Below are 23,172 nucleotides of genomic sequence, written 5' to 3'. Positions count from 1 at the left end.
TGACGGTGTGATGTTACAGGAAAATGATCAAAGACAGGACGGCGTGATGCCGCCTGATGCAAACAGAGCTACAATCACCACCTAAGAGTACGGCCTGAAAATGTTTTATTCCTCTTCTACCACAGCAGCTTGCCAAAAATTACACTTTTAATTAGGGATGTCAAAGTTAACGCGAGAATAACGCATTTACGCAAATTCCTTTTAAACGCCACAATTATTTTGGGACGCGCAATTAACGCATGCACATTCTGTGCCCCTCCCTCACGGTTTGGGAAATCAGGAATTGACGTAACGCGAGCAAGCGATGTAGCGACTACCTCGTGATAAAGTCCACTTATGGACAGAATCAACTTGTATTGTTGCATTGACTGTTTACATAAAACGTGTGTATATGCTTCGGATGGTCCAGAGAGGAGAAAAGACGACGTGTTAAGGTCCAGGTGTGTGAGTGAGAGTGTGTGTTTTATTCTGAGAAATGTGAGTGATGTCAAAGTGTTTATAAATGCAGTTTTTGGTTATGAAATGTACTGTATATTTCCCAGTGAGTTACTGCATTTTACTGGAACACATCTTTATGAGCTGTGTGGCTTAACAAATGAATTTATTGGGGTTTTGCATTTTTATTTTCTTTATTTAAAACCTAACCACTACTCTTGTCCAGAGTTCAAATCACCGAGTGTGATTAGTTTATTTTATTGTTTAGTTTGAGGCTGAAAGTTAAGTACAGAATCAGGGCTTTGAACCGGTTCAAGGAACGAAAACGAAAACCGGGAACTTTTTCTATTTCACATGGAACAGAAACGAAACCAGAAACTTTTATTTTTTATGTTCCGGAACAGAAACGCTTATTAAAAATAATGGTAACCGGTTAATACCGGTTTTTATTTCGTTCCTCAAAGTTTCCGTAGCCTACAAATAAAAAAGTCATTCTTCACCTGCGCAAGTTTCTATGACCCGCTGGGGTTCACTTCCTGTGTGACGTTCGCTGACTGAATGGAGAGAGCGGGAGGGTGGACTACTATCACGTCTCCACATCTTAAATAAGAGGTAAATATTGCAGTCTATCGTTATTCAAAAACGTCAATTTCAAACACGATATCGATATATTTGTCCACGTTAATGAGAGGCTCGCAAACATTAAATGACGTTAACCTCTGTTAGCCTATCAATGCATAGGGCCTGACTAGCCTTTGGTAACACACTAAACGAATTATCTTTCATTTTTGGCACTTTTTCTGTTTGTATAGATGGGAAGACATACTGAGAATCCAAATCGCCAACATTTGAAATAATAATTGTTTTGAATTATTTCTTGTCTTATTTAATGAAGGTTGTAATAGAATTAGCCTACATTTGGCTTAAGCTGGATGAGACAGAGACATAATTTTATAGCCATTTGTTAAACAGCTGGCAGGGAACGTAATTAACCGTTCCAGGAACGAAATTTTTTTGTTCTAACCGGTTCGGGAACGTCTATTTAATGGTGGAACCCAAAACCGGAAACGTTAAAATTCCGTTTCTGTTCGGAACGAACCAATAGGAAAAAAATTCTGGTTCAAAGCCCTGTACAGAACTAGAGGAAAATACGATATTGTTTTGATCACACTGAATTGTACTAAACCCTCAAAATCATTGCTGCTTTATTAAATTTTTTTTTTATATATAAAAATGCAGTGGGGGGAAAAAATACCCACAAAAATGTTTTTTGATGTGTCCAGCCTTAGCTTTCCTGGCCTGGCCACATACATTTACATAAAGCAGGCATTTGTCCACTCCCACTCCCCAAAAACATGTTTAATATCCCTTTAAGGTACATTTAGAACAGATAAAATATATACGATTAATCGTGCGTCAAAACTCCAGACAAAAATGCGATTAATCACGATTAAATATTGACAGCCCTAGTTTTAATTATTAAAGCTTAGCAAGCAGTACTTTTTATCCATTTCGAGTTCATTATTTTTTAAATGCAGCTAGTCATGTTGCCATAGAGACCAAGAAGGTCTGTCTTCTGGCAGTAAACATAAATGCAATATGAATATACGGAAAAAAGAACCAACAGCGAATCACTTATCTCTATAGACGTACGAATACAACATCAATGACTATTATACATCCAGGACACTTTCTCGATGGAGTAAAAACGTGTTCTATTCCCTTCTAGCAGGTTTGGTTAGATAGCACGCGATATTGTTAGCATATCGCTTACCCTGCGTGTATTACGTCATGCTACCCAATGGAGAATGAGCGCTGAATACAAGACAACATGACAATTTGTAAACATACATGGCCGCAAGGTTTGCTTTGTTAAATACGGAAGATTGAGAGAATTTTGAAAAAGACAGACGCGTTGAGCACCCGAAAGGAATGTGTAGGTATAATAATATTGGCTGGCTTTTTTCATGGTACATCGGATATATTCCATTCAACTACTCGTCTTTGACTCGCTCGGTATCATGCTAGCTGAATGGAATGTATTTGATATACCACTCAACGCCAGCCAGTATTATTTAAGTATCAACATGGAGACTGAGGCTTACTTGAAAGCGCTGGATTATATCATTTGGAAACAAAGCAGACGCTTAGACCCGTTATTTTAAGGATGTCAATACTGCATTGGTTCTGTCCATCGGCCCAATATTGATCTAAACTATTTCATTATTCATAACTGCGATCACACGAGCTATTCTCATCCAAGAGATAGATGTTGAAGGTGTGATGGAAGAGTGTACAGCATCATGAGACACCGATTGTTTCTATTAATACCTGCTGACATTCGGTTCTGAGCTGTTCGCATATCAGAGTCTCTCACCTTCTTGAGCTGACTCTCCAGTTTGATACACTCCTCTTTCTTCTGCTCAAGTGCAATCTCCAGGCTCTTGAGCTTGGAGTCCTTCTTCAAACCCGAGGAGGCCAGTGATGAGGCGTGCTCCTTCAGATCCAACAAAGATGTCTGGCACATGTATAGAGAGAGAGAAAAAGAGAGAGAGAATGTATTAGGTGATCTAATACTTGAAAAACTACATTGACCAAAAAAGGGTGACTTAAAATGGCAGAACTCAAGGCCAGAGATGTTAATCGAAACCAGCAAATTAGCCGAGAGGCTGCGCTAACGTCATTCCTCAAATCTTCATTACAAAGAAACAAAGTGAGCCCAAGCATACGTAAACACGCAGCCTGAAACCTTAACCAGCTGCCTCGCTCTGCCTTCAGCTGTACCACAAACTAGCATTCAGTTCGATTTTATTTGTATGGCTCTTTGAACAATAGGCAGTGTCACAAAGCAGCTTTACAGATCTTTGGATGCAGACTGAGATCAGTCATGAGCAGGCCAGAGGCGACGTTGGAGAGGAAAAACTCGCAGAAACTTTAAATTAAGGAAAAGAGAGGGGGGAAAAAAAACAACCCTCCAGTGTCGATTCCTTGCGACACCGGATAGCGCGGTTTATACTGCGTGAACACAAAAATATTGATTTGCGATTCATGATTTTGAGCATGCATCCACACTTCCTTTTCATACATACATTTAAAAAAACCCAACCAACCAACCAACCAACCAAAAAAAAACCCCACCACTGCGCTGACCAAGAACAGGGTCTGTACTGTACATTTGCACCACAATGGGTTTCAAATTCTCTGTGAACGCTCCAATCATTCATCTGTAAAGTCTTTCCTGCCCTCGCCGCTTTCGGCCACAGAGGCCCACAGTTTCACACTCGACTGCCGCCCCGTGGACCAAAATACACTCTTTAACGTTTGTACGGCTGCAGCGCATTCCCCAGTCCTTGTGCTGGCACGGTTAAAGAAAACAGGAGCAGAGAACGGAGTGTGCTTCATATGAAAGATTAGTGGTGAAGCTGAGCAAACTCAGAGGAGAGGTCACTAGTCAGGAACACTACATAGATAATACACAACAGAGCATTCCTGTACGTGCGTGTCACTCATCCGTGTGATTAGTCTAACACGAACAAAAGAGGAAAAACAAGAAGACAGAAAAGAGAAGATGTGCGCGTAGAGACGATTCTCCTAAGTCGTTATGGTTACCTGAATAACAGTTTATAAAGCATGAGCATATGGACAAATGATGATCCAAAAAAAAAAAAAAACCTCAGCATGATCTATTAAGCGAAAATGTTATTTTTACCAGAAGCTCTCTAAAACCTTCCAAAACGGTGCCTGAGCCGTCGAAAAGTCTGGTTTTATACACAACTGACTGTAATAACCTTTACTCGAACATCACCGAAGTGGAGACAGGAAGTAACCAGAAATGACTGTGGAAATAACAAGGTACTTACTGTATTAAATCAGGTAGAATCGTGTATGTCAAGTTACATTAGAAAAAAAAAATTTATTCTCAGAATTAAGTGTCAAGCGCACTTTTGTAGTACCTTCAAGTACCGCCGAGAGCTTCTCAATTTTCCCAACACATTATCCAGGTTGATAGCTATACTATTGAATACTATCATAATTTTCTTTTACTATTTTTGTCCTTTAAAGTGAATCGTGAACACTATTATGCACCACAATTGTACTCCATCTCAAGTACACCCCATCCTTCCACAGATTTCGTTACATTATATTAACGCCGTACATTATATTAACAGACGTACAACATACCCAGAGCAGCCTGGGGAGCAGTTGGGGGTTAGGTGCCTTGCTCAAGGGCACTTCAGCCATTCCTGCTGGTCCAGGGGAATCAAACCGGCAACCTTTCGGTCCCAAAGCTGCTTCTCTAACCATTAGGCCATGATTTCCCCATATTAAGAAAGTAGTGATTTAAATCCAATGTTTTCCCTACCATTATATTTTGGGAGGGAGTGTAGGAGAGGACACCTCCCACCACTTAATTTAAGGGAGGGGGGGGATGACGACCCAGGAGTCTATTGTTAAAATTGTTCTAAAATAAAAGTGAAGACTTAAATATGACTCCTTTAACCGTTTATTCAGATCCAAATGCTCTGTAATAGGAGCCGCGGGGAGGGGAGGGGTTGACCCTCATCCAGTACCCCCCCCCCCAAAAAAAAAAAAAACACTTCTGGGAAACACTGAAATCCTAGTGTGCAACCTCTAAAATCCAACGACAAGCCTTTTGAACAGCATCTTTATATGAACACAGCGAACACACGCCCCGATTTGAACTCGGAATGCGAGAGATGGAGTCAGGAAGTGGTCTTGTGTGGTCCTGCTGATCCCGACGTGGACACAGGCAGCAGGAAAAACATGAATATGAACAATCAGCCTCATGCAGGAGAACAGATTTGGTGAGCGCAGCATCTGTACATTTCATTGCTTTGGTGTGTGTGTGTGTATTTGCATACAGACTTTAGAGACTGCCTGTCTCTTTAGGATCAGACAGATAGAAGAGATGGATAGAGAGCACATAAGTGAGCTGAGGACAGAAAGAGAAATGAGCAGAAGGTTTGGAAAAGAGGCCGTGCCGTCACACGTAGGCTCAACCATTCATCTTCCTGTCCTGTTCTCACACACACAGTACTGAGAGTGTGTCCAGCCTGCCTGCTTTCATCGCACTGTAGCTCCTCTGAGGATGAACGCAAGGCTGAGGAGGCAAAGCCAGAGTGCGCATTATGGCCTGATGCTGCTTCCTCACAGTCGTGTTGGTCATTTAAAGGTGCAGTCCGTTATTTTATTGGACGCAAGTAGACAAATACAGCACCTTACTGAATGTTAATGAGCGATCGAGAAGCCGTACGTCTCCTGACTGGTGGTCCACGTTGTTTCTGTTTACAGAGCCTGGGGTGCGACAGTGACCCAAGTGTTTACTCTTAAATCATGTGCCACGTGATTGGCTGATTGGACAAATGCACTGGAGTTCCTAATAAATTGGGTGATGTGTGTATATAGCATATAGCTGAGTCAGACTGGTCAAATTTAATATCCGGCAACTAAAACACATGCGTAATTAACCATTATTAGCCAAAAAAATGTGATTAAACAAAAATGTCTTCATTTGATGTCTGGAGTAAGTAAATAAGAAGGAAAGGGAACGATGACTACGCTGAACATTTTTAAAACACAATTACAGGGCACAAAGAATGTTTAACAGTTATTCCCGAGTTGTACATGAGCCATGTACGATGAGTTTGAGTAGAATAACTTTTATTCTATCCACAGTCACTGGATTTTGAGAAACGGGGTGTTTTTAATTTTTGCACATTCGATAAATAAAAACTTTATATAAAAAGTCTCGTCTTGTCTCGTCTCGTCTTCTTCCGCTTATCCGGGACCGAATCGCGGAGGCAGCAGTCTAAGCATGGAAGCCCAAACTTCCCTTTCCCCAGACACCTCGGCCAGCTCCTCGGGAAGAACACCGAGGCGTTCCCAGGCCAGCCGAGAGACATAGTCCCTCCAGCGTGTCCTGGGTCTTCCCCGGGGCCTCCTCCTGGGGGGACATGCCTGGAACACCTCCCCAGGGAGGTGTCCAGGAGGCATCCGAAAAAGATGCCCGAGCCACCTCAGCTGGTTCCTCTCGATGTGGAGGAGCAGCGGCTCTACTCCGAGCTCCTCCCGAGTGACTGTGCTTCTCACCCTATCTCTAAGGGAGCGCCCAGCCACCCTGCGAAGGAAACTCATTTCGGCCGCTTGTATCCGCGATCTTGTTCTTTCTGTCATTACCCAAAGCTCATGACCATAGGTGAGAGTCGGAACGTAGATCGACCGGTAAATTGAGAGCTTCGCCTTTTGGCTCAGCTCCTTCTTCACCATGACGGACCGGTAAAGCGACCGCATCACTGCGGAGGCTGCACCGATCCGCCTGTCGATCTCACGCTCCATCCTTCCCTCACTCGTGAACAAGATCCCGAGATACTTAAACTCCTCCACTTGAGGCAGGACTTCTCCACCAACCTGGAGAGGGCAAGCCACCCTTTTCCGGTCGAGAACCATGGCCTCGGACTTGGAGGTGCTGATTCTCATCCCAGCCGCTTCACACTCGACTGCAAACCGCCCCAGTGCATGCTGAAGGTCCTGGTTTGAAGAAGCCAACAAGACAACATCATCCGCAAAAAGCAGAGATGAAATCCTGTGGTTCCCAAACAGGATTCCTTCCGGCCCCTGGCTGCGCCTAGAAATTCTGTCCATAAAAATTATGAACAGAACCGGTGACAAAGGGCAGCCCTGCCGGAGTCCAACATGCACTGGGAACAGGTCTGACTTACTGCCGGCAATGCGAACCAGACTCCTACTCCGTTCGTACAGGGACCGGACAGCCCTTAGCAAAGAGCCCCGAACCCCATACTCCCGAAGCACCCCCCACAGAATACCACGGGGGGACACTTATTATATAAGTGTCCGACAAAATAATTTCTGCTTACGATGTAACCAAACTGGTGAAATGACAGGAGCAATTTGTGAAAAAAAATGCTATAATAATTCTTGAAAAATAAAAAAAAGATAAGTTCTAACCATCAAATACTTTTATTCCTTTTTTTTTTTGTATTTTATGGGGTTTTGTTTTCGAGTAGAGTTTTTATTTCGTCCTCGGTTGGTTCAACGACACGCGCCGCCATTTTGTTTTTCTCCACTCACGGTATATGAGCCAATATCCTAGTAGTAGAGTAGCCAATCAGAGCACGTGATTCTTCATATCCAGTGAATGTGGATAGAATAATAATATCTGTTACCAAGGTGTGTGCGCATCTCGTGTTAACCACCTATCAAATACTTCAGATGTAAACCGCAAATCTTGCTGATTTTTGTTGCATGTAAACGAGCAAAAGAAAAAAAAAAATTACTGATCGCAGCTTTAATCCCAAACAATTTCATGATATCGCTATAAACACCAACGACATTTAAGTACTTCTGGCCTCAAATCCTCATCAAAGGCAACTTCAGCTCTCTTGGCTTATATAAACCTGTCTGCTTTTCACTGTTTGTCAGTCAATCATCATCATCTTCCATGCGTCAATCACAGAAACAGCCTGTCAGAGAAGATGAGCTCTGAACAGACCTTCAGCAAACAATTTCAAGAAGTTTCGAGTCATGTTCGCGTGGACATCTGGGTGAACTGGCTAAATGTTTAAGCACTGTCCGGACTGACACACACAGGCAATTACTGTGATCCGGGGGTGGGGGGGTGCGCGTCTCTCTCTTTATCTTACCTCACGGTCAGACAGATCTCCCTGCAGCAGACTGATTTTCTCTTTCAGCTCCTTTAGTTCTTTCTTGCTGGTTTCCAGCTCTTCTCCCTTCTCCCGCTCATCGCGATCTCTCTGCTCCTTCAGACGCTCGATAATTCGCTCCTGCACACAAAAACACACCACACAAAACCTCAGACAGCTGGAGGAGCTTGTTCAGATTCGTACGAAGGGATGTTTAGGCGAGATGCTGTTTGTATTGGCTCAGTAAAACAAAGCTGAAAATTCTGATAAAATGCTGTTCTTGTTTCAAAAACGTTTTACATGGACATAACTGGCTATGTATGGATTACGCTACCTGATATCTTCCACAAGGAAAGATGTTCAAGTTAAAAGAAACACCCCCCCCCCCCCCAAAAAAAAAAAAAAAAAAAAAAAACCTCTATACATCTCCAAGAGCACTACACCAAAATATCATACATATCAGCACAGGATCTTATGCAGTATTTGAACTAAAACTGCTTTTTTTAAAAAAAAAAAAAAAGCGTTGAACAATTTTTTTGCACGGACGGTAGCAGACATGTTGACGAAGGGGTACAGCCACCATGGTGGCCGCAGTTTCTTTTTTTGTAAAATGGCTGATGCAGTGAGCAAGAATGCTGCTGCGCCACAGCCACAAATAAGGATCTGGGAGCAAAAACGCTTAAAGAAATTTGAGCCCTAGTACATGTGTACACGCTTAGTACGCAGATACATCACCAAAACTGCTGGAAAAAATGTAGACCAACACTTTCTTGCACATAGCAGGAAGGGGCGGAGCCACCATGGTTTGAATGTCTGACACAGTGATCGAGAATGGGGCTTCACCACAGACGCCAATTAAGAGCATAAAATATAGACCTGACATTTTGGGGTTTAAACTCGTCAGCTGTTCCTGTGAAGACATTCCTGATGCGAGATACTGTTTCACACAGTAAATAGTGCACATTACTCCATTCCACACCACTGACTCACTGCACGTTACGCATTCAGAGGTCAGACATATAGCAGTGAGCCGTACAGATTGGACTATGGTTAAGGAATAAAACGTGTGGTCATGCTGTTATAGGAAACTAATCGATAAGGAGACGGCACGAGTTGGTGTTATCGCCGCAAGGTCGATTATTTTCCCATAACAGCATGTTGCCTGGTGTTGTATTCCTTTTCTACCACAAAAATACGCCGTTGATTTTTTTTTTTTTTATTAATAGGAATGGTACATAGTGGCGTTTAATGATGTGGAACATTTGCGAGACGAGTCAGAGCAACTATAAAGAGTTCTCTTACAAACCCTGTAGAAAAATTCAACAGCACTGTTGTGGAATGGAGAAAAACCTTTAGAAAAATAATGCCTTTACTAGAACCTACAACAATCTACCATTTCAAAAAGCAAAAGTATGTTTGATGGGTTTCCTCCCACTCTCCCCTTGTGTGTGTGAGAGACAGAGACAGACAGCAAGACAAAGAGATAGATGGACAGAGACAGAGCGACAGACAGACAGAGAGCGAGAGACAGCAAGCGAAAGAGACCGACAGAGAAAGAGCCAGCAAGCGAGAGAGAGGACGGGGAAAAAAAAAAAAAAAAAAAAGTGAGTGAGTGAGTGAAAGAATAAGCACGATTCATTAACCTCACACTTGTGTCAACTTTGGCCAAGAACCATAGGCGAAGCCGCAACAGTGTTTTTGGAAACTGGAGTGAACCGAGCGCAGGTGAAATGAGTCACATCTGATTCTGTCCATTCCACCAGAATCGCTCACGGTTGAAAAACTGCCGACCTCATACACAATAATAACACGGCACAGAAAGCACCTCTTTTATCAAGAGTACAGATGCGTGCGTGAGAATGAGAGAACGAGAGAATGAAAAAGCGAGAAAGACGGAGTGGGAGATGGGGAAACGGGCAGTGAACGTACTAACTCTGAAACAGTAAGAGGTTTGAAGTGGTGTTTTTCTGGCAGGGCGTTCGCGCCATCGATGGCCTGGAATCGCACAGAGCCTTCGGCCTCTGGCTCTTTCACACCCTCGCCGGCCAAAACTCACACACAGAGTGGCCGGAGTGGACGTTAATAACAGTGCTTTTTCAGAACTACTTGGCTTTTTTTTCATTGCGAGGGCCATATTTCACTTTCCCAAAGCTGCCGCTGCTGGCTCGGCTGCATCGAGCTGTGACATTGAGCATTACTCCTCTCGGAGACGGGCTCCGTCTCACACTGAAACTCTCATCCAGACAGCAAGCTGACATCCAGAGTACACAACGTATATATATATATATATATATATATATATATATATATATATATATATATATATATATATATATATATATATATACACACACACATACACACACAAACATATAGTGAAGTAGTTTGCTAACAAGGGTGTGGTGGGATGTCATCTGTAAATGGATAGAGAAGTCGAGTGCACTAACCCCTTCCAAGTTCAGATTTGACAAATTGGCAACAATTATAAATATCCTGAACCTGCCTGAAATTTGGGTTGGGTATGAAATACAGATGACTCCTCCCTGACACCACACATCAAATAAGAGCTTGTAAGAACTACGCACCTATCGTAAGTGAGACACTGAAACAAATATGTTCAGCAGAAATTACACATCAATAGCAGCTTGCATTTCCGTTCCCTGGTTTATAATTAGCCAAGTTTCTGTTCTGCTGCGCTACCAAACAAATCATTGCAATTATTACAACTAACATTTTACATTGATCTGTTTGATGGGAGCATTCATCATGTTTGCCCATTTTAGTTTCCCCCATGATCGTGTTTAGCATTTTGTAAAATGTTTAGCATGTTTAACATAAAATGCATGTTTTTTCCAGAAAATCTGAAGTAGCCAGCTTAAAAAAAAAAAAAAAAAAAAAAAAGGTAGTAGGCAACTCTTGAATTTGCAGCAACAAAGATGTACTAATGCTGGGGGGGGGGGGGGGGGTGTTTTCTGTATGAAATTTCCCTCCAGATGTGCGTGTGCTTGGCTCTCTCAGTTGCGCTCTGTAGTACACTGCCTGGCTCTGTAACAACTACATTCGCTACGGCGTGGTCACATGGTCCGGCTCAGCCGATCAGAGCACGAGAATCGATCAACAAATATGGCGTCGCTTCCGGTCATGTTGGACCCGAATCAAAGACAATTTCATGGTAAATTAATTGGATTTGGAGCAAATTATAGGCAGTTGAGACGATATAAAAATCGCTTGAACATTGAAAGGCAAGTTTGTGTGTTTTTTTTTTTTCTGGGATCAAGTAGCCAGCGCAGTCCGTCTGTGTAGGTGGAGAAAACCGCCGGTCGCTGTTGCTTGTAGACCTCTCTGAAAACGTACTGGGACACAAGCCATAGAGGCAACCCATCAAGATCACGTTCTTGTCAAGAGCCTGCACCATTACCTGTATTCATCAATGGAGAATCCCGATAATGTAGTCTGATAACTCCAGATCACGATGACCAACCCATGTTACAGGTTATATGATTCAGCCGTCCAACATTGGCGGTCTCATCAATACCCTTGTTTTACACTGTGGAACATTTGGATGTTAGATTTCTTGATGCAAAAACAAAAAGAAGCATGGTGTCGTGAGCACATCCAGCATAAATTAGAAAGAGTCAATAATAAATCAGGACATCCCTAAGTAAAAGAGATGTTAGTGTGTGGGGTTTTTTTTTTTTTTTTAAAGATAACGAGAGTGTATGTATGCACGTGTGTGACTAACAAGTATTAATCCTTCTGCCATCCGTAAGCCAACACAGAGGCTTGCTTGTGAGCCATGTTGCTGTCCTGGAGCTGCTCCGAGTGGAAATGGCATGCTCTCTCTCCAAATAGATGGCTGACAAATTCAATTTCCGGCCCTGAGCCGATGCAACACTGTTCAGGGAGGTGAGGAAGAGGAGGGAAGAGAAAGAGGAGGCCCAAATCCTGGAGTGTGTGTGTGTGAGAGAGAGAGAGAGAGAGAGAGAGAGAGAGAGAGAGAGAGAGAGAGAGAGAGATGCAAGGCAGGAGGAAAAGAGTCAGGTCTCGATGTTACGAGCCAGACCGCAGATACCTAAACCAATGTTAATAACCTCCAGGGTTCAAACTCATTCATATTCATCAGGCAGAGCTGGCTGGCGTCGGGACCGCTGTCGTGTCGTTCTCTACCGGGGTCAGCCTGCAGTGAACAGCCTGCTTCTTCACGTCAAATGATACAATAGGCGCGTTTCCACGATAGGAATTCTTTCAGGAACTGATTTTAGTTCCTGCATGATCGTTTGAGAAACCATTTACGTTCCTGCTCCAGTGAAAAACCAGGAACTGCTTCGGATTGAATATCGGTGAAAACTAACCCTCTGACTGGGAATTTTCAAGTCTTGTTTTTTAACTAATAAGCAATTTATAACATTTGCTTTATAATCAAAAGTGATTGCAAAAGCAGATATTTTGTCATGTCCATAAAAGCTTTGAAGGAACAAATTGCACTGCTTTAAAAAGCTATTAATGTAAATTAGCATGTTAACATTGTATTCACTCATGAGAAGCTTTTGGTTCTGAAACCATGGTGGTTTTCTGCCAAACCATTGCAACAAGACAGAGGTACTGCTGGGGAATTAACGTCTCGCCTCAGGGATGTTGGTTATTTTGAATGAATCTCAGCGGTACAGCGGTTATAGCATTGCTGCCTCACAGCTCTAAGGTCCCTGGTTTGATTCAGAGCTCACGTTACTGTCTGTGTGTAGCTTCACATGTTCTCCCTGTATCCGTGTGGAGGACCTCGCAAAAACATGGACCGGCATATCTCAAATACCATTAGCTAGAAATGTGTGTATTCCTGCCTCATACCCAGTGTTCCTGGGATAGACGCACAATGACTCTCAGCAAGGATTTTTTTTTTTTAATTAGTACCTCACAATTAGGAAACCATATTCACGTCACTGATCTTTAGCTAGATAGCGAACAGTATGAGGAAAAGGTGATGGAGGGACAACCCAAAAACATAATGCCTCCACCACCACCTAGTGTGGGAGAGAAAAAAAAAACCCTGGCATTATGACTATTATATTGTTACCGTAGGGTCAGTAAGGTTAAAGGCATGACTTTATGCTCAGATGTCACTGTAACTGATCAGACTTGACTGTTGCAGGCTAAAATTTTCCAGTTTTCAGTACCTGTAGAGCTCAAAGGTTATAGACGAAGCAGCTGCTGCACTGATTTACTGACTCATGCAGCACTGTGGAGTGGGATTGATTATTACAGCAACCATATATGGGAAATTGCCCCCCCCCACACACACACACACACAGAGAAAACCAGATGACAATGAGGACTGCTGGAACAGAGTTGATGAGAATTGACGGTGTATTTGACCTTTAGCTCTGCCACTGTACAGGAAGCCGAAGCTCTGTGTGAAGCTTCCCGAGTCCTAACATGGGGATGTACTACAGAGCAATCTTTACTTTTGTCTGTCACACATGCATACCACTGCTGCGATCCCTTCTTGTCTTTAGTCATTTAAAAAACAAAAACACTGATTTAACCCAGAGACATGATCCTTATCTTTTTCCTGCCTTCAGTTTTTTAAAAAAATGTTCATGTGTTGGATTTAATTGATTAAACTTGCTAGCAAGCTCAAAATACTGTATTGCATTTTGTTAGCTACAACTTTTAGCCCAGGCCAAAAAAATAAAATAAAAAATAAAATAAAGAGGGAGGGTGTATAAAGGAAAAATGCATTTGACATCATTACACAAAAACCTTGACATCACTGAGAATCTCTTTTTTTTTCCTAAAAGAAAAAATATTTCTAGAATATTTTCCATAAAACCTCTTACAATGTCAGTATTTACTAACTAGGCATTACTAGGCATGTTACGATATCACATGCACAAGATAAATTTACAATGAGTTGAAGCGACAGAATTTTTTTTTTTAAATGAACCGTCATTATCAGGCTCCGCAATCGAAGTTTTTTCCTCAATGTAATTGTGCCTTTTTGACAGTAGAGGGCGTGCAATAACAATGGCAGGAATACGTGACTTCATCCTAGGTGGAAGTAACAGCTCTAATGCCTCGAAAACACAGATCTAAAATGGAAAAAGCTGTTATGCGACTGACTGTACGAATCAAATTTTTTTTTTTTACAGACTGCTAAAAGATAAAGAAAGAAATGGATGTATAATACAAATGTTTGTAAAAGTTTATTAAGAAAAGTCCTACTTGAGTCATAAAATTCTTCGTTGAATATTTTTTTCAAATATCATGGAGAAATCAAATCGTGAACTCAATATTATGAATCGAAGAGTGAATTGGGTGAATCGTTACATGCCTAGTATTTAACGTGCTGTCGTTATTCCTGATCAGCAACACAACACCGTAGTGTTCTGAGTTTGACAGCCGTCATTTTTTGATCAAGTTACGAACAAGCTCCAAGAGGCAGAGTGGTGCTTGAAAGTTTGTGAACCCTTTAGAATTTTCTATAGTTCAGCTTAAATATGACCTAAAACAACATCAGATTTTCACACAAGTCCTAAAAGTAGATTAAAAAAAAAAAAAAAAACAGTTAAACAAATGAGACAAAAATATTATACTTGGTCATTTATTTATTGAGGAAAATGATCCAATATTACATATCTGTGAGTGGCAAAAGTATGTGAACCTTTGCTTTCAGTATCTGGTGTGACCCCCTTGTGCAGCAATAACTGCAACTAAACGTTTGCGGTAACTGTTGATCAGTCCTGCACACCGGCTTGGAGGAATTTTAGCCCGTTCCTCCATACAGAACAGCTTCAACTCTGGGATGTTGGTGGGTTTCCTCACATGAACTGCTCGCTTCAGGTCCTTCCACAACATTTCCATTGGATTAAGGTCAGGACTTTGACTTGGCCATTCCAAAACATTAACTTTATTCTTCTTTAACCATTCTTTGGTAGAACGACTTGTGTGCTTAGGGTCGTTGTCTTGCTGCATGACCCACCTTCTCTTGAGATTCAGTTCATGGACAGATGTCCTGACATTTTCCTTTAGAATTTGCTGGTATAATTCAGAATTCATTGTTCCATCAATGATGGCAAGCCAGATGCAGCAAAACAGGCCCAAACCATGAAAGTACCACCACCACGTTTCACAGATGGGATAAGGTTCTTATGCTGGAATGCAGTGTTTTCCTTTCTCCAAACATAACGCTTCTCATTTAAACCAAAAAGTTCTATTTTGGTCTCATCAGTCTACAAAACATTTTTCCAATAGCCTTCTGGCTTGTCCACATGATCTTTAGCAAACTGCAGACGAGCAGCAATGTTCTTTTTGGAGAGCAGTGGCTTTCTCCTTGCAACCCTGCCATGCAAACCATTGTTGTTCAGTGTTCTCCTGATGGTGGACTCATGAACATTAACATTAGCCAACGTGAGAGAGGCCTTCAGCTGCTTAGAAGTTACCCTGGGGTCCTTTATGACCTCGCCGACTATTACATGCCTTGCTCTTGGAGTGATCTTTGTTGGTCGACCACTCCTGGGGAGGGTAACAATGGTCCTGAATTTCCTTCATTTGTACACAATCTGTCTGACTGTGGATTGGTGGAGTCCAAACTCTTTAGAGATGGTTTTGTAACCTTTTCCAACCTGATGAGCATCAACAACGCTTTTTCAGAGGTCCTCAGAAATCTCCTTTGTTTGTGCCATGATACACTTCCACAAACGTGTTGTGAAGATCAGACTTTGATAGATCCCTGTTCTTTAAATAAAACAGGGTGCCCACTTACACCTGATTGTCATCCCATTGATTTAAAACACCTGACTCTAATTTCACCTTCAAATTAACTGCTCTTAGAGGTTCACATACTTTTGCCACTCACAGATATGTAATATTGGATCATTTTCCTCAATAAATAAATGACCAAGTATAATATTTTTGTCTCATTTGTTTAACCGGGTTCTCTTTATCTACTTTTAGGACTTGTGTGAAAATCTGATGATGTTTTAGGTCATCTTTATGCAGAAATATAGAAAATTCTAAAGGGTTCACAAACTTTCAAGCACCACTGTAGCAATGCGACACATTTACAACAACAGATCACATGACCAAAGGGTTTTCAGTGCAGGGGCGTTCCTCCTTGTGTAGTGAAACAGAGGTTACTATTGTGTGATTTTCGGGCGAGTCCACAGGAAGGGTTGAAGATTTTTGTGGTATCACAGTTGGACTCAAAGGGGATGAGAGCCACTGATGTAAGTAACTTGATCGGGTTTTTACAAAAAACAACGGGGTGACAGTAACATCTGAAAATGCATTTTAATCAGCATTTTTGAAAAAGCCACCGGTGAGGTAACTGTCTGATAATACACCGTGACGAACTGAATCCGTGTCTCCGTAACAACCAGTTAGATTTCTGGGAAACAAAACCATGTGAGCGGGCAGCACAAAGGAGCTTTCGCTCATGAATTTAGTATCTGTTCACCTCTCATATGTTGTTCATCTATTTTGTTATCATATAATAGTGTTAGTGCCTCTTCGCATTGAGTTAGTGTATAAGGAACTGTTTTTTTTTTTTGTTAAATTTTGTATAGCGATCTTTTCGCAGATCTAAAACCAATTACACACCTTTTGCAACAGTGCTGAGTGCGTCATGCAATCTCACATCATATTTCTAGAAAGAGAAGACATCAAAATGTCTTCGTTAAAGGTCCCATGGCATGAAATTTTCACTTTGAGGTTTTTTAACATTAAAATGAGTTCCTCTGACCTTCTTAAGTCACCCCAGTGGCTAGAAATTTCATAATGTGTAAACCAAACTATGCCCAACATTTGAGAATGGCGCGTCAAAACGGCGCGTTGATAAACTCTTCCCTTTACTACGTCAGCAAGGGAGATGATCCCCACGCCCCCCCTCTGGATTCCCACCCACTGTATGGATTGCCCGCCCAACTCAAAAGTTGCTGTTTGTCCTACCAAGCCTACTGCGCATGCGCAGAACACATGACTACATTTTGTAGTGAGGAGCCCATAGAAGACACAACATGGAAATTGCGCTGTACATGGATGTGACAACACAGAAAAGAGTCTGTTTTTACTGCCGACGGGAGAGCCCCTGAAGACGCAGTGGCTTAATTTTATTTACTCCAATAATACGCCGTCGAGTCTACCTAAGACGGTGTATGTTTGTCGGAAGCATTTTCCTGATGAATGTTTCCACTACTTGGGACAGTACAGGGCAGGTTTTGCACATCAACTGTCACTGAAGCCTGGGTCCGTACCAAGCATCCCTGCCACATCAGCAACAAACACTGAACAAGTAAGTGTATAACTGGTCGTTTTGCCGTGTTTTAAAATCGGTGCGTTAGCCTAGCAATGGCTACATTAGCTGTGCAGCTAACCGCTTCCTGCAGTTAGCCAGGTACATGGGCTCGAGTTGTACCATTTTTTTTTTTTTAAGACAGGGCGGACGGACCAGGGCATTCGCCCGCCTGGCCGTGCCCGACGAGGAGCGCTCTCGGCCGGCTTTGGAGGCAGACGGCAGCCCCTCCCCCTCTCGCCATGGCACGCCCCCACCGTCTACCCTTCCCCGCCTCCTGCTTCTCATTAGCAAAACGACACACTGGGAAAAGCGCTGAAATGGGGCTTTCTCCCAGGAGGCTATATCTACGTACCGAGGGTTCAGTTCGAGAAAGGCTGCGGATATAACATCCGGAAACCTCCACGAGCCCGTTTAAAGTATCAACAAACCACCATACCATGGGCCCTTTAAACTTTTCAGCCTTGGATAATCTGAAGAAGGAGGAAAAAAAAAATTTTGGATCTTCCATGAATGTTCCAAGCTTTCCAAAGTTCATTTCAGGTCTGCTTAGGAGTCACATGACCAAAACCCTTCAAACTGTAGCAACCTGAACATCAATCCTGGCTTCCCGGTGTGTGTGTACACACACACACACAGTACTTACCTTCTCAGCCAGCGCCTCCTCAAGTGTAGTGAGCGCTGTATCGGTGTTGGAGGTGTCAGCCTGCAGGGATTTGACCCTCTCTTTCAGACTGCTCATCTGCTTCTCCTTATCTTTCAGCTGCTCCTGAAGGTTCTCAATCTGCCGGGAAGAGAAAACAAAACAAACAAAAAAAAAAAAATCACAATCAGCAGCCAGTATACAATATGTTGTGAACCACATGCACACCAGTATGGTTTATACTCCAAGTGGTGAAGAACGCATTCACAGCACAAAGAGTTAACGAAAACTTCTCCGCAGCATTCTGACTGCATTTTATAAATATTTATGATGCACATTAAGAAATGAATTGGCTTTATTTAAAAAAAAAAAAAAAATTCTGTACTGACTCTGAAAATAAATAATGACCTCATTAGAGTGATATTCCGAGCTAATTTTCCTCATAAAACTTCCCTTATCTGTCATGGCGGCTGCTGTGAAGCCTGCGCGAGGCGAGTGCTGATAAATGACAGCAGAGATGGGCATTTCGCAAACTCAATCCATTTATCATGTCGTGACAGCTCAATGAAAAAGCTCAATGTGCCTATCCCCTCATTTCACATTCAATTAAACACTGACGGATTTGATAAATAGTCACCATTCATATATTTTCCCCCAATCACTTCGGGGGGGGAAAAAAAAAACAAAAAACAAAAACAAACCATCATCAATATTCAGTAAACTGTGCAGGTTTTTTTTGGGGGGGGACTTGTGGCTTGAGGTGATAAAGATCCAGACAGGCAAAGAAACAATAAACATATTTATCTATGAAGCAGACAATCTTGGATTTCGCTCCTGGGCGAACGGGAAATGGTTCAACTTCACCAGTTGGCATAGCAACCAAGAACAGCAGAGGTTAAGTCATAAAATGTTAATTAATCATGATGAAGAAAAACATAGTCGAAAGAGCAACTTGTAAAGGACAAGAGCGTTTCATAATGCTTTAGAAATGCAAGTCACGCCTTTCTAGATGGCTTGAACTCCTTTCTTTCGACGAGGCAAAAAACAACGTCCTCAGTGCTTCACGTCCTTAACCTGATCTCCAACAGAGAGCAAATTGTGTCAACTTATGAATTTAATTAAAAAGAGAGAGATGTTTTGGCAAAAAGGAGTTGAAAAGAAAAACAAATGATGGTAGTGGGAAAAGTGAGGAGAAACCCAATAATGAATTTGCCCTGGTTTAAACAACTGCACTTGTTTCTCGTGTAATAAAAGTACAGCGAGGCTTGTTGTTTTAAACCTTTGCAGACATGTTTGGACAGATGTCTGGGGGCCGAGTCGCTTTAATAGTCGAGGTGGTGTTTTGAGGTAGAAGACTGAAAAGGTGGCTGTTCGGAGGGCATGAAGGGTTTGTGTCAGTGATTTGTCAGGACACTAAAAGACCTCAGAACACTTCATGCAGAGACGACGCTCGGCTGGCTTCCACCAACAATACGACAGAACTGTGGAGAAAACGGGCTCCGCTTGATGTCGACGTGCCAGCTGGCTACATGACCGAGCCTGTGATTGGTTGTTAGACAAACGAGGCGTGTCTAAGTCGATCCATTCCAAAATGGCTGGCATTGAAGAGTGTCTGTCGCAGCAGGTACAAAGATTACACAGTTTTAAATTCTGTCCAAGTATCAACATTTTATTCGCATGCAAAACTCACTTCTCTCCACTAGAGGTGGGCAATATGATACAGGGCTCGAAATTCTTTTTTTTTTTTCCCCCCCACCAGCCAGCCGGACTAGTTCCCTTCCAAAGTAACTCGCCAAACAGAAAATCAACTCGACAAAATTTGTTCATGTATGAATTTTACTTTTGTCAAAAATAACACAAAAGAGAGTCGTTACCATTGTTCATGACTAATGTGCATTTATTTCAAGACCCGAGTATTTTGATACTGTTGTTAAATACATAAACGAGAACAACACAGAGCACCATAATATAATATCAACAAATAATAATATATTGGAAAACTTGGCAACTTGGTGTATGAGTATTGAAAACAAATACAGTGGAGCAAAAAAGTATTTAGTCAGTCACCAATTGTGCAAGTTCTCCCACCTAAAAAGATGAGAAAGGCCTGTAATTTTCATCATAGGTACACTTCAACTATGAGAGACAGAATGGGGGGAAAGAATCCAGGAAATCACATTGTAGGATTTTTAATGAATTAATTGGTAAATTCCTCGGTAAAATAAGTATTTGGTCACCTACAAACAAGCAAGATTTCTGGCTCTCACAGACCTGTAACAACTTCTTTAAGAGGCTCCTCTGTCCTCCACTAGTTACCTGTATTAATGGCACCTGTTTGAACTCGTTATCAGTATAAAAGACACCTGTCCACAACCTCAAACAGTCACACTCCAAACTCCACTATGGCCAAGACCAAAGAGCTGTCAAAGGACACCAGAAACAAAATTGTAGACCTGCACCAGGCTGGTAAGACTGAATCTGCAATAGGTAAGAAGCTTGGTGTGAAGAAATCAACTGTGGGAGCAACTATTAGAAAATGGAAGACATACAAGACCACTGATAATCTCCCTCGATCTGGGGCTCCACGCAAGATCTCACCCTGTGGGATCAAAATGATCACAAGAACGGTGAGCAAAAATCCCAGAACCACATGGGGGGACCTAGTGAATGACCTGCAGAGAGCTGGGACCAAAGTAACAAAGGCTACCATCAGTAACACACTACGCCGCCAGGGACTCAAATCCTGTAGTGCCAGATGTGTCCCCCTGCTTAAGCCAGTACATGTCCAGGCCCATCTGAAGTTTGCTAGAGAGCATTTGGATGATCCAGAAGAGGATTGGGAGAATGTCATATGGTCAGATGAAACCAAAATAGAACTTTTTGGTAAAAACTCAACTTGTCATGTTTGGAGGAGAAAGAATGCTGAGTTGCATCCAAAGAACACCATACCTACTGTGAAGCATGGGGGTGGAAACATCATGCTTTGGGGCTGTTTTTCTGCAAAGGGACCAGGACGACTGATCCGTGTAAAGGAAAGAATGAATGGGGCCATGTATTGTGAGATTTTGAGTGAAAACCTCCTTCCATCAGCAAGGGCATTGAAGATGAAATGTGGCTGGGTCTTTCAGCATGACAATGCTCCCAAACACACCACCCGGGCAATGAAGGAGTGGCTTCGTAAGAAGCATTTCAAGGTCCTGGAGTGGCCTAGCCAGTCTCCAGATCTCAACCCCATAGAAAATCTTTGGAGGGAGTTGAAAGTCCGTGTTGCCCAGCGACAGCCCCAAAACATCACTGCTCTAGAGGAGATCTGCATGGAGGAATGGGCCAAAAATACCAGCAACAGTGTGTGAAAACCTTGTGAAGACTTACAGAAAACATTTGACCTCTGTCATTGCCAACAAAGGGTATATAACAAAGTATTGAGATGAACTTTTGTTATTGACCAAATACTTATTTTCCACCATAATTTGCAAATAAATTCTTTTAAAATCAGACAATGTGATTTTCTGGATATTTTTTCTCATTTTGTCTCTCATAGTTGAGGTATACCTATGATGAAAATTACAGGCCTCTCTCATCTTTTTAAGTGGGAGAACTTGCACAATTGGTGACTGACTAAATACTTTTTTGCCCCACTGTATACTTACTATCATGACTATAGCACCCAAAATATGTCCAACATGCTTTCTGTATTTAACCATTTATGAGAGAGAAAGCATTAGGAGCTTCATATTGACTAGGAATCAACTTGAAAAAAATTAATTATTCCATAAAAATCGAATCGCAGCCGAGGCCTACCCTGCTCCCACGTTTGCTTACAAGTCCTTTGTCGTTTCTCCTCTTCAGACCGAGGTCGCTTTGTCCCCGTCTCTGGAGGTTTCTGGACACCTTTCAGAAAATTCCACATTGCAACGTAGCTTTGGCAGATGTAGATGTAAACAACAACAAAAAACGCACGTGTTTAAATGGGCAATAACGTGGCCACATCTATTGAATTTGATAACGTGATGTGGCAGCGGGGGCGTGGCCAAGCGTCGGTCTGTGAATGGAGGGCGGAGTCAGGGAAGGTAAGTGGTGGAATCATTGCACCTGATGGGGATTAACCTGTGTTTGTGTGTCTTCCCCAGTGACCGCACCCTTTAAAAGGAGAGGAGAGCAGAGAAAGGGAGTTCTCTCTCCCCAACCAGAACACGTGTGTGTGTGTGTGTGTGTGTGTGTACGGGGCTGGGAAGTGATAAAAGGCTGAAAAGCTAGCAATAAATAGTTCACTGAGAACTCAGTTCTGGCCTGCCGTGCTTCTGTGCTCCACCCACCTGGTCCAATACTACACGTGATTACCGCGATATTCAACGAGATGCGTTATATGCATGCTCCATAGTGAAAAAAACGACAGCCTGACTCGTACACGATATGATTCGGAATTCTTCGGTATTTTCCGTCCTGCCGATAAACACATCGATTAACACAGACACGGCACACGCTTAATATGTGGCGGCTTTAGTTGACGGTGTGTCTGCACCTTCGCTTCATATATATTTTTTAATTTTCAACTAGCCAGCTGGGCTGGCTAGTGACAGGAATTACCTGCCAAATGAAAAATTAAGTCGCCTCGGGCGACCGGACCACCGCGAATTTCAAGCCCTGTGATAAAGATATTCTTACAATACACAAGATCAAGTTTTGCTTCCAAACAGCCAGCAATACAACAATGGTGCATTTAAAAGAAAATCTATTATTAAATCAACGGATTTATAAAACAGAATATGAGCAGCAGTTCAAAAAGAAGCATGTGACAGTCTTCTCGTTCTTGGATTGATAGCTGTTATATCATCATGGGGTGGGTGGTATTTGATCAAGACCCAAATAGGGAGAGAAAAAGAAAACATTAAAGCCGGTTTATATTTTACTCTGCATCTGAAAAGAGACAAATCCTCTCTCAGAAAGCTACAGATTCATTACTGAAGACTGTTGTTCTGTAGTTTGGTGGAAAAGTGAATCCAGCTGGGCTGCATCACAAACCACATACATGTATATATATAAAAATGTAATAATTTGGGACTTATTCCTTCAGCATGAACCAAATGGCACACTATTTTATATATCATTCTGGAATTTGGGGTACA

The 23,172-nt window shown here is 42.2% G+C and overlaps 1 protein-coding gene across 1 annotated transcript in view; it reads right to left on the bottom strand.

The window, feature by feature from the left end:
• The window catches only part of erc1b (ELKS/RAB6-interacting/CAST family member 1b), a 395,220-nt gene that overhangs the window by 267,211 nt on the left and 104,837 nt on the right, over positions 1–23,172 (bottom strand). The window contains exons 8-10 of the mRNA XM_060903423.1: positions 18,050–18,187; positions 8,118–8,258; positions 2,813–2,953 (exon numbers count right to left, since the gene is read on the bottom strand). Of these exons, the coding sequence (XP_060759406.1) occupies positions 2,813–2,953; positions 8,118–8,258; positions 18,050–18,187 (420 nt within the window). The remainder of the gene's footprint in view (positions 1–2,812; positions 2,954–8,117; positions 8,259–18,049; positions 18,188–23,172) is intronic.

Source organism: Neoarius graeffei, chromosome 21, assembly GCF_027579695.1.
Source record: "Neoarius graeffei isolate fNeoGra1 chromosome 21, fNeoGra1.pri, whole genome shotgun sequence".
In the NCBI taxonomy this organism is placed as follows: Eukaryota; Metazoa; Chordata; class Actinopteri; order Siluriformes; family Ariidae; genus Neoarius; species Neoarius graeffei.
Note: the sequence above shows the minus strand (reverse complement) of the source record. Positions and strands in the feature narration are given on the sequence as shown.